Genomic DNA, 13,243 nt, shown 5'->3' on the forward strand with positions numbered 1-13,243 from the left:
AGTAGGAATAGCAGAGAAATTAATCTATAGGAGATGAACCTATTCAGAGGCATGAGTTGGGATGTTATATCACTGTCTAAAAGTAATATGATTTAATAAGTTAATTTTTGTTTACCTTTAATTATATTTGTATACTTGTGTTAATCATGAAAATATCTCATTTTTTATTTTTAATATCAGCTTAATTGAATTTTTTAACAAGATGAAGAAATGGGAAGAGATGGCAAATCTACCCAAACATTTCAGAGAACGTACGGAGAAATTAGAAAGAAACTTCACTGTTTCTGCTGTAATTTTTAAGAAATATGAACCCATTTTTCAGGACATTTTTAAATATCCTCAAGAGGAACAGCCTCGTCAACAAAGAGGAAGAAAACAGCGGTATGTCTTTATATTCGTTAGTCAGAAATACACATTTGTCTGTGCTACAGTTTTGATCCCTCAGTTTTTCTCTGTTTATTTTTCTAGTCTTAAAAAAAATATATGATTTCATAAATAAGTTTTTTCCTCCAAAGAGCTTTCTTTTAATAATTTCTTGCTTTTCATCGTATGTTAGACATGAAGAGCTTGGCTTCTTTCGTAGTGCAAAATATATGGAATCTTTGTTTATATAAACTTTCTCTTTTCATTTAAGCAAACAAAAACGCAAAAGTCAGACCTTAGATTTTTTTTTCACCAGTGAACCACCTTGGATATAGAATTTGACACTTGATTTTCTATTATTGACCATATTAAGTATTTCTGTCATTTTCTGTGTATTATAATATATATCGACTCTTTCTATTATTTGACTTTTACGTCAAACTGACTATTAAATAATCTCCCTGAAGTGGCTTCTCTATGTATTTGGATGTTTACAACCAATCAAGAGTAGAGAGACTGAATTGGGGTAAAAATAGGGGAGCTGAAACTATTATGAATTTGTGCTTTCTGATCACATCTGCAAAGTCTATAAACTTACTTTGACTGTGTTTCCCATTTTTTCTGGTGTGGGCAGTTATGGGGTACAAATTCTGTACCTTTATCATGAAAGTTTTTTATAAAGTAGAAATGGAAATTTATTCCTAAAAGAGAAGTAGAAAAATGTTGAAAAGTAGGGGAAAAGGAGGTATTATAATTGAATGAATAATGTTTGCTTCTCTTTCAATATAAAAATTTTCCCAAATTGTGAAGGATGATTACAGTAAGTGAATAGCTTTTAAAAATAAACGTACATTTTTACATAGTTGACCCCACTGATACGGAAACAGCTGGTTTAGTTTGCTTGCAGTTTGGGGGAACTATTTATAATTAAGTATTCTAGAGTTTGATTAGAGCTTTGTTCTGAGTCTGAGTGAGGCTGATGTGATCATTTATAACAAGATACAGAATATCTTCTATCTTTGGAGAGTTATAGGAAATGATTTCAGATTGTACTTACTGTGATATTTATTAGGGTTTATATACTACCTAATTCTAATTAAGAACATTGTAAGATAACTTTATTTAAAAATTTTACATCTGTAGTTCCCTGTATGCTTTTTATTAGTACTTTTGGCTAATAATAGTAATAGTAATGTATACCATTTACTGAGCATCTATTATAGAGCAAGGACTCTTGTAAGTCTTAAACATGCACTTCATTTAATCCCTATGATAAGTTTATTAGGTTGATATTATTGTTGCAGGAGGGGGAAAATAAGCCCTTCACAGGGTAAGCAGTTTGGCCAAGGTCACAGTTAGTACTTGTGAAGCTGTCATTGAAACAAGTAGTCTGCTTATAGAACCCACGTGCTTTACCATGACTCTATAAGGTATCTTACACACACCAGTATTGGAAAGTTTGTCACTATTTATTGAGAATTTACTGTGTGAAGTACTTCCTTAGGTATTATGTAGATTATAGATATTAAAAAAAAACAAACCAAACCCACCATCGCTGTCTTTTGAGCTACAGTATAGCGGGGAGAAGAGGCATGTAGAAATGCAAAAGCTAATTGAAATGGAGGACTTCTGAGGCAAAAATAAACCACTCTGTATGAGCCAGTCAGGTAAGGTTCTGTGGAATAAGTGGAAATAGGTCTTCAACAATGGGTAAGATTCTGATAGATGAATCTGGAGGTACAGTAGTCCTCCCCTTATCCAAGGTTCCACTTTCTGCGGTTTCAGTTACCCAGTGTCAGCTGTAGTCTGAAAATAGTCAATGGAAAATTCCAGAAGTAAACAATTCCTAAGTTTGCAATTGCGTGCCGTTCTGAGTAGCATGATAAAATCATGCTCTGTCCCACCCGAGACAGGAGTCATCCCTTTGGCTAGGGAGCCACGCTTGCCCGTTAGTCACCAGTAGTCAGCTCGGTTATCAGATCAATTGTTTAGGGAGGTATCACAGGGCTTGTGTTCAAGTAATCCTTAACCCTATTTTACTTAATAATGGCCCCAAAGTGCAAGCGTAGTGATGCAGGCAATTTGGATATGCCACAGAGAAGCCGTAAAGTGCTTCCACTAATTGATAAGGTATGTGTGTAGGGAGGCTACTTTTAAAGCAGAATAAGGCCATTGGGATGTGGAGGCAACAAATGTCTCATCTCAACATTGACAGAGGTTTTGGTAGAAAAGCTAAGCTTAAAACAGGTCTGACTTGGCAAAACACAACAGGTACTCTTAATGACAGAAGTGTAAGGAGTCCTAGGAAGCCCAGAATTTACATTGATACATCCTTTTGTGACTTGATATGATCTGGAATGTTTTTAAGGAGGAAGGGTTAACAGTTCATCAGCTACGATAGAGGGGAAAAAAAGGGGAAATATCTGACTGCATACATGGGCCTTAAAGCAGCATTAGCCTTGTTGATGTCACCAAAAGAACTATTGCGTCTCATTTTATTTTCTGCTTACCCATCTTGACCGCAGAAAGCTTTTATAGTTCTTCAGAATTTTCTTCTGAGATGAGCTTGCCCTGGTCCCCAGCTATTTCCTCACCAGTATTGGGTTGGAGTAGAACTTCTTGCACATTTTCCATGTGAAGTGAACCTGCTCTCCCTTTAACTGTAGGTTCTCTTTCTCACCTGGTTTACAGTCATTTGGATGTCTTTTCTAATTTTCTTGTTATCTCATGACTTTTTTCTCCCCCAAAGGCGACAGCCCTGTACTGTGTCTGAAGTTTTCCATTTTTGTTGGGTGCTTTTTATATATGCAAAAGGTAAGAAAAGAGTAATATTTATTTTGATATTAGCTTATTTAAATGTCCAGGTACTAGTTTTGTTAACCTGTAATGTGTATCAGGAAAAGATTCTCACTGAAAAATTTCCCAAGGGTTTTAACCTTAGATTCTTTTTTAATTGTTGCCTTTTCATAAAAGCCGTTTGAATTTCTTTACAATATCTAAAACCTCTCATCAAATGGAAAATTTTTAAATTTTGTTCTTACACAACATCTTCTCCACCTAAAGCTATTCTTCTGAATTATGGACTGAAAATACATTAGTGTGTCTATGCTTAAATCTTGAGCCAGATTTTTCATGAGACGAATCTTAACATTTTCGCTGCCACGTTCGTCTATAGTCAAATATTTCCATGCCACTGACTGCGGCGTTGGACTTGACACCACGAGTTCAGTGTTTCAGAAAGGAAATTTAGGAAAGTAGATGCACATTTTTCTATATTTCTGTTTTTCAAGAATGAATAACAATAGGAAATTTTTATACTTTAAAGTAATCATTTATTTTAATAAAATGTAGCACCTGAACTGTATTTACTTAAAAATATGAATACTGTAATTATTTTCTGTGGATTTATTTTTTTTTTGAGGACACAGCTCACAGTGGCCCATATGGGCATTGAACTGGCAACCCTGGTGTTATTAGCACCACGCTCTAACCAACTGAGCTATCTGGCCACCCCATTCTGGATTTTTGACACATTTTGCAGAACAGACTTAAAATCAATTAATGCAGCGAAAAGGTTAATTTAGTTGCTCATCCTCATCCTCAGAGTAGTTCAGATTACTTTTTGCATCTTGTTCAGATAAATAAGCTTGATCACAAATGCCTTTAAGATACAATTTACTTTCTTTCCCTTCTCTTTTCACTTAACCTCCCAAGGTCTGTATTTCTGTGTAGAAATGATTCTTAGTAATCTAAAGAAGAAGAGAAAGTACAGTTACGTAAGTTACGTAGCTTTTTTCTAGAGACTAAATGGAATGCCTTTCCTATCTTAATGATAAAAAAATAAAAAGCAAAGTTGAAATCAAAGAATCAGAGCTGGAAGGAAGTTGCATAAATATGAGATTCTCATTATTAGATCAGCCAGTCTAGCTAATTTACTTTAAAGATTAGTGTCTGAGACCCCAAAACTAGCTACTAGAAACAGAGCTAGGATTTGAACCCAGATCTCCTAGCTCTCGGTTCCATGATAGATGTGAAGGCCCTCTAGCACTAATCTTGGGGTTTGATTTGTCTGATTATATAGCTGGTCCTTTCTGGTTAGTTAGTTGCGAGTGCATCCTTCCTTTCCTGAGCTGCATGCTTGACTGAAAAGAAAAAATTTTCTGTCAAAAATAAGCTGTTAGATATTTTGCTTTTCATCACACTGACATGTTTCTTTAGCGGAGATAAAAGTGATATGATGAGTGGCAGGAAACAAAGAAAGGCTTAGCATATAAACTGTTTTCATGGTAGCTTTTATACTTGTTAACACTTTTAGCTTGCTGTGGCTGGTGTTATATGTATATGATATTAATGTCATTTGATTGCGGGCAGGTATATTGGACGTCTAGCATTTTTCTATGTTTTGTTTATGTCTTTTATGGCATATGTGTAATTGGGAATAAATGTACTATATAAACTATTAAAGAATTTTATTTTTCTTATGTAGATTTTGGTCTCACTTAATCAACTAGGGTGGCATTTTTTGTCTCTGCATTTAACTCAGTGTTTCAGTTGTACCTTATTAATTTAGATTATAATGAATTGATTTGAAGAGCCTTTGTCCCTCACAGTCCAGCCCTATGCTCTGTTCACTGGCATCCTTTCTAATAGAGCAGCTTTTAATCGGTTTTGTTCAATTCTTTTTTTTTTTTTTTTTTTTTTTGTGAGGGCAGTGTCACCGGCCCTCATATGTGGGATCTGAAGCGGGGCTCTCTGACATCCCAAGCCAGTTCTTAACCATCACGCCACTCGGCCGGCCCGGTTTTGTTCAATTTTTGATGTAGTTATTTGGGAGGAGGTATACTCTTTTATAGCCGCCTTTCTCATGATTTTTGTCTGCAACATATGGGCAACTCACGTAATCGCATTCCTGCTTTTGCCTGTTACATCTGTTGACTTCCTATGGCAAGTGCACACCAGTGACAAGTTTGGGCTTGTCCTCATGAGAGGCTTTGTGGCCTGAAGACCAACAGGTACCACTTCCTGTTTTGCATGCGATCCTAAATCTTCTCATTCCTGATAAATAAGCTGACTTTAGAGGTTAAGCAGGTTATCTTTGTTGATTGAAAAATGGAATGCCTCAGAACGTGAGATTTACTTCTAAAGTCAGGATTTGAAGTGTAAAGTATGTCACATTGGGACAGTCCTGAAGTTTAAATGAGATTCTGATCTTTAGGGCCATTTCAGCTTTTCCTTACAAGTTAAAGTGCTGCAGGATTTTTCCTTCTATGGCAAGTGCACACCAGTGACAAGTTTAGGCTTGTCAGTGTGATGGGCTTTGTAGTTTGAAACCTTTAGGTGCCACTTCCTGTTTTACATTTGAGGAACCAAGTATATATATTATAGTATTAAAACAGCTTTACAGCAGAGCCAAGCAAGTTAGTTTGCTTATATCAACGCAAAATTTAACCTATTATCATTTGCCTTTCTGACAACAGAAAAAATTTTTTTCTCTTTAATTCATTTAAATTGATTTGTTGAATGTTTCCATCTATACAAAAAAAGAATTACTTCTCCTTAATGTGCTGAGGTAAGTGGTAACTTTCTTGGGCAGAAAGGAGAGAAAAAAGCCTGAAACAGTGTGAGTGTGTGTTTGTGTATGCATGCGTTTGGGTAGGCACTGAGTGTGAAAATGTCAAAGTTTAGAAAGAATTCTTTCGGATATATGTCAGCTATTTAAATTGAATTCATCTGATGTTATAAGAATGTAAAGTTAACATAAGCATTTATATGCAGTGTTTAATGAGAAGGGATATGCTTAAAGTTATAAAAAAAATCTAGAAATATTTCTTAATTTCTAAAAATATTAAAACTGTTTAACTGCCTATAAAAACTGCTTTCAGTGTTAGAGTTAAACCAGCCCTGCAGAAATGACATTTCCACAGGTTTAAGTTTTGGTTCCTTTTTTTTTGTTTTGTTAGGAAGCATCAATTATTCTTGGGATACTAACTCTAGAACTTAAATATCTTTAATTGTGGTCCCATTGCATTAATTTATATAAACTTGTGTTCATATGTACAGAAGTATTTAAAATGTTACTGTTAGGAGCCTAATTATAGGTTCTGGCCTTTTTAAAGTACGTACATAAAAAAAAAATAATAATAATGATTACAGGGCCGGCCGAGTGGCTCAGCTGGTTAAGAGCTTGCTTGGGAGCGCCAGCTCTGCGCAGCAGGTCCCGGGTTCAGATCCCACATGAGGGCCAGTGACACTGCCCTCTACAGCTAAGATGATGAACAACAGCTCGACCTTGAGTTGGGCTGCTGTGAGTCACCGGTGACAGCGGGGCTGCAGTGGGCTGCAGTGAGCTACGTGAGTGGCTGGCAGCCAGCGTGAGCGGCCAGCAGCTGATGTGAGCTGCCATGAGCCGCTGTGAGTGGCCGACCAATGACTGGCGACCAATTACCTCACACGGGAAGAGCACAATGATCATACCAACATGGGCAAGTGAAGCAACATCCTCCACAACTAGACTGAAGAACAAAAACAGCAATTTGTCTACCTGTCTGTTCCCTTTCCCTGATTCCCCAACGCTGTTCCCCCCCCCCACATGCCCCAGTAAAATCTTTAAAAAATAATAATAATAATAATTTTTTCAGCTATTTCCATCTAAATATTTCTACACATTTTATTGACAGAAAAATATTTTCATATAAAAAACAATTTCTTTCAGTTTGAGATAACTTAGGAAGTTGTGTTCAGATTTTCAAAGGAAAATCCAATGATGATAAAATTTTGGGCAGCTACTAAGCATTTAATAAATGCTTATTTAATGAATACTGAGTGAACAAATAGCATTTTTAGTGACGTTTTGGTTTTCATTAAACTCTTAGAAATTAAACTATAAGAGTAATATATCAAAATGTAAATTTACCAAAATACTTTATGTAGCTCTTGTGTCAGCTTTGTACATTGTTGTATAATGTCATTTTAATTAAAGGAAGAAATTATTTTTAAAATATTATAAATTTGATGCATATTTAACTCTATGATTGTTTATAATCCTGTAGGAAACTTCCCCATGATTAGTGATGATTTGGTCAATTCTTATCATCTTCTGCTATGTGCTTTGGACTTAGTTTATGGAAATGCCCTTCAGTGTTCCAATCGTAAAGAACTTGTAAACCCTAATTTTAAAGGTAAGTTTGTAGATCAAAGATTATTGGACAACTTACATTTCTACAGTATGTTTACTCCTGGGAGTTTTACATATAGTACAGGTTTCCTAGCATCAGAGAACATAAAGTGCTTTGAAAAGCTCCATCATTATTATTTTCCAGGGTGCTTGCTTACAACTAAGAGTTGAGCTCTGTAAAAATATTTATGGGAAAAGCAATTGCAAATATCACAAAATGTAAAGTGTTAGATGACCATGTTAGCAGTTTCTGAAAAATATACTCAACAAGAAGGGATTTAGAAATCCAGAATAAGTAGCAAAGGTGACATTAAAGCTGATGGAATTTTTTTACATTGGCAAGTTTCGTGCCTGATACACTCGGAGGTCAAAATGGATTTATTGAAAGAAACTTCATTTTAGATTTTTTTCTACAGAAGAGTAGTTATGGTTCTAAGGTAAGGAAAATGAATTTTCAGCTCTTAAAAGATGTATGGAAATGATCATTATTTTGGCAATGGATTTTGTAGATTTTAAGGTATAATTTCTGATACACAGCAGGAGACCAAATTATGTACAAAGCAAATACTAAAAATTATTTATACTGCTAGGATATAATGTGGCTGCTATTTGAATAATACCAGAGTAGGATTCCGAGTGATTGTCAGTTTTGGGGTGGTTGCAATTAGAATTTCAGCTTGTCTTATTCTCAAAGTTAGTGAACTTTGAGATTTTTAGAGTTAGTGCACTTAATTATTTCAGTTGCTCCTGGTTTGGTAAATTTAATGTTCTTTGTATTCTGTCTTTTTTCTCATTTCCTTCCTAACTCCCTTTTATATTTCTATATAGCTGCTTCCCTTCATTTTACCCCCTCTTTTACTTTTATTTTTTTCCACTTGGTCTAGGGCAAAGACTTAGCTCTAAATTAATATGATAAACATATAATTCAATGAAATATATAAATAGTATATACTTTGAACACTAATTTTTTAAAGTGGTGTTTTTTAATTTGAATGTAAGACTTATTTGCAGTTATATTTTTGTGTTTTTTAGCTCTTATAGCAATATACTAAAATTATTTTTTTAGTACCATCTCTAGATAAATAATTGGAAAAACGAAATCTTTTGAATAGTGATACACTTTACCTCTACTGTTTTTGAGGTATATATAAATAGAGTCAAATCAGGCTCCTTTACACTATTTCCTGTAATTCGTATGCTAACTGGCATGCTGATTAGACTGTGTTTTAGTTTATTACAGTTTGGTTTATTGAGTGCTACCTGATACCTCTGTTCTGTGACTCATATATCACAGGCCTATCTGAAGATTCTCCTACAAAGGACTCGAAACCTTCCTCTGACCCACCCTGTGTCATTGAGAAACTCTGCTCCTTACATGACGGCCTTGTTTTGGAAGCAAAGGGAATAAAGGAACATTTCTGGAAACCCTATATTCGGAAGCTTTATGAGAAAAAGGTTTGTAAGTAGTAATGACATAATATGAAAATATCTTCTGAGGAAAGATTTGATTTAATATGATGACGTAAGGATCTTTTCTTTTATCATAGCTCCTTAAGGGAAAAGAAGAAAATCTCACTGGGTTTTTAGAGCCTGGGAACTTTGGAGAAAGTTTGTGAGTACTTCTGTTATAAAACCATTTTAATATTTAAAATCATGTGCTTAGAAAGCCTCAGAGTTCATTGTTTTTATTGTCTGTACCTTGGAAATTTAGGATATGTTTTGTGGGCGAATACAGGGAAGCAATAAAAAATTCTATCAACTATGACTCTAAGCAGATTTTAAAATTTATTGAAAATTGAATTGCTGTGCTTGAAAGCTTTAATAGTAAAGCTTTTGGATCATAATTTTTGAAGTAAAACAATTTTTTTGGAACTAGACAGGGTAAAATGGTGATGGGGAAGTGCTGAGGTCTTCAGAGGTGCCGGGAGCAGCTAGGAGAGATCACTGAGCTTCAGACCAGAGGCGCACTGACCAGGCGGATGGGTACAGTGTGCCCAGCCTGAAACACTGTCAGGAAAATATACTTTATGATGGGTGAGCATAGTGTAGGTACTCCTCAGTTTTTGTAATTAACAATGATCCCATTAAAATTTAGCTTTCACAAAATTATTAGAACTTTTAGTAAATTTTAAAAAATGAAATAATTAAGTGGACTAAAACATTCATTGAAATGGCAGTTCTGTGAGTTTACATTTTGCTTATTTTTTTTCCCCTGTAGTAAAGCCATCAATAAGGCCTATGAGGAGTATGTTTTATCTGTTGGGAATTTAGATGAGCGGATATTTCTTGGAGAGGATGCTGAAGAGGAGACTGGGGTCCTCTCCAGGTGTCTGAACACTGGTTCAGGGACCGAGACTGCCGAGAGGGTGCAGATGAAGAGCATCTTGCAGCAGCACTTTGACAAGGTGAGAAGAGGAGGAATCCAGGAGCAGACATGCTGGGGCGCCTGTGTTTTTTTAAAGATTTTTTATTGGGGAATTGGGGGATGGGAACAGCACTGGGGAATTGGGGGAGGGGAACAGACAAGTTGCTGTCCTTTTGTTCTGCAGTCTAGTTGTGGAGAAAGTTGCTTCACTGGCCCAAGTTGGCACCATCATTGCGCTCTTCCCGGGTGAGGCAGATCAGTCGCCGGCTTCTGGACGGCCGCTCACGGTGGCTGCCGGCCGCTCACGCTGGCTGCTGGCTACACACGGTAGCCCATGGCAACCCACTGCCACAGAGGCTGCAGCCTACACTGTCGCCAGCAACTCACGTCAGCCCAGCTCCACGTCGAGCTGTTGTTCAGCATCTTAGCTGTAGAGGGCAGTGTCACTGGCCCTCATATGTGGGATCCGAACCGGGGCCCTCTGGGGTCCCAAGCCAGCTCTTAACCAACGCGCCACTCGGCCGGCCCCGGAGTGCCTGTTTTATTCTGGAAATTGTGTATGTGCGTTTTACTTGCTTCCAGTGTGAAAAGGCGCCATCGTGACTTAATTGAAAAAGTTACCTCTATTTTTGTTTACTGGTTTAATTTTTGTTATCAACTTTCAAAGGTTTTGGTTAGATATGAGAAAAAGAGAATTTAGTATGAACTTAAATGTTTCATGCTGATGGTTGTTGGTTTTGGAAGGATGGGCCGGTAATATGTAGCCTTTACATACAGAACTTGGTAGACATTTAGAAAACGTTGATTGACCTAAATTGGTGCCTTTATCTAAGAGACTAGAGAACTGAGAATATAGTCTTTAAGAAAATTCTTTTAAACTGAGTTTTGGGATCATGTGGTGTTATTTCATGCAGACATTGAGGATGATGGAGACAGCGTTTCCCATCTGTTGTGTGGTGTTTATAGAAAATACACAACTTCTGACAGGTGCCTCCACAGGCAGTGTGGATAATTCCAACGGGCAGCTCACCTGTAGGGCCAGAAGACTGGTTTGCTTATTCATTTAACAGATATTCTAAATGCCAAATTGTATCCTGCACCCTGGGGATACATCAGTGAACAAAACAGCCAAGAATATCCTGTTTTATATTCTAGAGTCAGGGGATGGACAATAGATAACCAAACAAGGTAAATATATCGTGTATCAGATGATGATACGTGAAGAAAAATCAAATCGAGTGGTAGTACAAAGCACTGGGGAGAAGGGAGACTAGCTGGGCCTTGGGCTGTGGTACATAGGGTGGCTGGGAAAGGCATCTCTGAGGAGGAAATGTTACCAGAGACCTGAAGTGAGGAAGCAAGTCGTGTGAAGACCTGTGAAATGTATTTGAAGCGAAGAACACAGCAAGTGCAAAGCCATCAGGTAGGCATATGGTGGGCTTTCAGGAAGAGCCGGGAGGAGCCGGTGTGGTAGGAACGGAGTGAGGGAAGGAAAGAGGGACTGAGGTGTGTGGTGGGGAGAGGTGGGGCATTTGGGACTGGCGGCCCTTCGAGGGCTTTGGAAGCCCTGGGAAGGCGTTGTGCTTTTGCTCTGACTGATAGGAAAGCCATTAGGAAGGTGTTAGGAGAACAGTGGCTGACGTAATCTGATGTACATTCTTTAGGGTCAGTGGGGAGGTGGGATGAAGGCAAGGGCTGGGATTCAGTAGGGAATTAAGAGGCCATTGCAAAGATTCTGGTGATAGCTCAGAGAAAAGGTTGTATTGGGGCTGTATTTTGGAGATAGCACCCACAGGATTTACTGATGGTTTGGATCTGGGGTGTGAGAGAAAGAAAACAGTTGGGTAAAGGGTATAAAAGCTAAAGTCCTTAGAAATGCCTATACAGTCTTCAGCGATCTGGCCCTACTACCTCTCTGAAGTCATCACCTACCGTTCTCTTTCCCCCCCGTTCCACTCATTCTTCGGAGGCGCCCAGCATACCCCAGCTCAGAGCCTTTGCCCTTGCTCTCTCCTCTGCCTAGAACACGGTTTTCAAGACAGTCGTGTGGTTTACTTCCTCACGTCGTTCAAGTCTCTGAGAACCTGACTGCTGTGTAAAATAATAACCACCAACAGCCTCCCCAACCCTCAGGACTTCCTTTCCCCTCACTCTGTGATCAGTGCTCCTCGTAGTATTTGTCACTGTCTGACAGTAGGTTCCGTAGGTAGAAAGAAATGTTTGTCTGACAGTAAGACGGATGGACGGGTGGAAGGATGGATGGGTGGAAGGGAAAGAGGAAGGATGGGAAGGAGGGAGGATAGTTCATTTTCTATCTCTGTTAGAATATAAGCTTCAGGAGGACTGTATGCATGCTTGGCACATAGACATTTCATGAACATTTACTGTTAACATTTATTGAAGGGAAGAGCCAGTTTGACGGGAGAAATCAAGAGTAAGCGTTATGAGCATGTTAAGTTCGAGATGTCTTTTAGACATCTCATTAGGGAAGTTGAGTAGGCAGTTTAGATATACAAGACTTAAGTCTTGATCAGAAAGCACAGGAAGCTTGACGCTAAGAGCTCGAATACGCGTAGTGCTACCAAGAAGCCAGTGCTGACCTTGAAGCCTGGGGCAGGGGGCTGTTTGTAGTCATGATACCACATTTCCTTAGTGGGAGCCCTGCTGCCTGTAGGCAATGTGGTGAGATGCTGTGGCCGTTTTTGGTTTTCCTGTAAATGTACAAGGTGTTTTCCCTCCCAGCAAAGCACCAGTTCATGTATGGGGAAGGAGGTGGCTTCCAGAAAAGCTGTCTACAGCAGGGAGCAACCTTCTGAATGTAGTTACTAGATCATCTTATCGACCTAAAAAAATGGAGAGGTAATCTCTGAAACAAAGTGGAAGTCTTGACTCTACTCCTGTTTAAGTCACCAAGAGAGCATATAGATTTATTTCTATAAAGCTCGGTGCTTTTCTGTTTTCTCATAAACTTGAATAGTTTATTCTGTTGCCAGATGAAAATTATGGCAGGTATTTTTACAACTATCTCTATAATAAGTGCATTCAATGCATAGGGAAATATAGTTTATTTTGAATATTACAAATACTCTTAAGCTATCTTAACTTTTAGGTTTGTTGGAAAAATTAGAAAAGATGTATTCGTGTAAGCCTATGTATTCATGCTAACTTTTTGACATTAAGTCATCTTTCTTATGTTTATAGTCAGGAATGTTGACTTAAGGGCCGGCTGAGTGGCGCATTGGTTAAGAGCTGGCTTGGGACCCCAGAGGGCCCCGGTTCGGATCCCACATATGAGGGCCAGTGACACTGCCCTCCACAGCTAAGATGCTGAACAACAGCTC

The 13,243-nt window shown here is 37.9% G+C and overlaps 1 protein-coding gene across 2 annotated transcripts in view; it reads left to right on the top strand.

Moving 5' to 3' along the window:
• Positions 1-13,243, top strand: part of RBL2 (RB transcriptional corepressor like 2) — a 47,151-nt gene that overhangs the window by 5,218 nt on the left and 28,690 nt on the right. For both annotated transcript variants that reach the window (XM_019643843.1, XM_019643853.1), the window contains exons 3-8: positions 181-381; positions 3,113-3,177; positions 7,413-7,541; positions 8,832-8,992; positions 9,085-9,149; positions 9,756-9,942. In XM_019643843.1, the coding sequence (XP_019499388.1) occupies positions 181-381; positions 3,113-3,177; positions 7,413-7,541; positions 8,832-8,992; positions 9,085-9,149; positions 9,756-9,942 (808 nt within the window). The remainder of the gene's footprint in view (positions 1-180; positions 382-3,112; positions 3,178-7,412; positions 7,542-8,831; positions 8,993-9,084; positions 9,150-9,755; positions 9,943-13,243) is intronic.

This window comes from Hipposideros armiger, unplaced genomic scaffold, assembly GCF_001890085.2.
Source record: "Hipposideros armiger isolate ML-2016 unplaced genomic scaffold, ASM189008v1 scaffold_4, whole genome shotgun sequence".
In the NCBI taxonomy this organism is placed as follows: domain Eukaryota; kingdom Metazoa; phylum Chordata; class Mammalia; order Chiroptera; family Hipposideridae; genus Hipposideros; species Hipposideros armiger.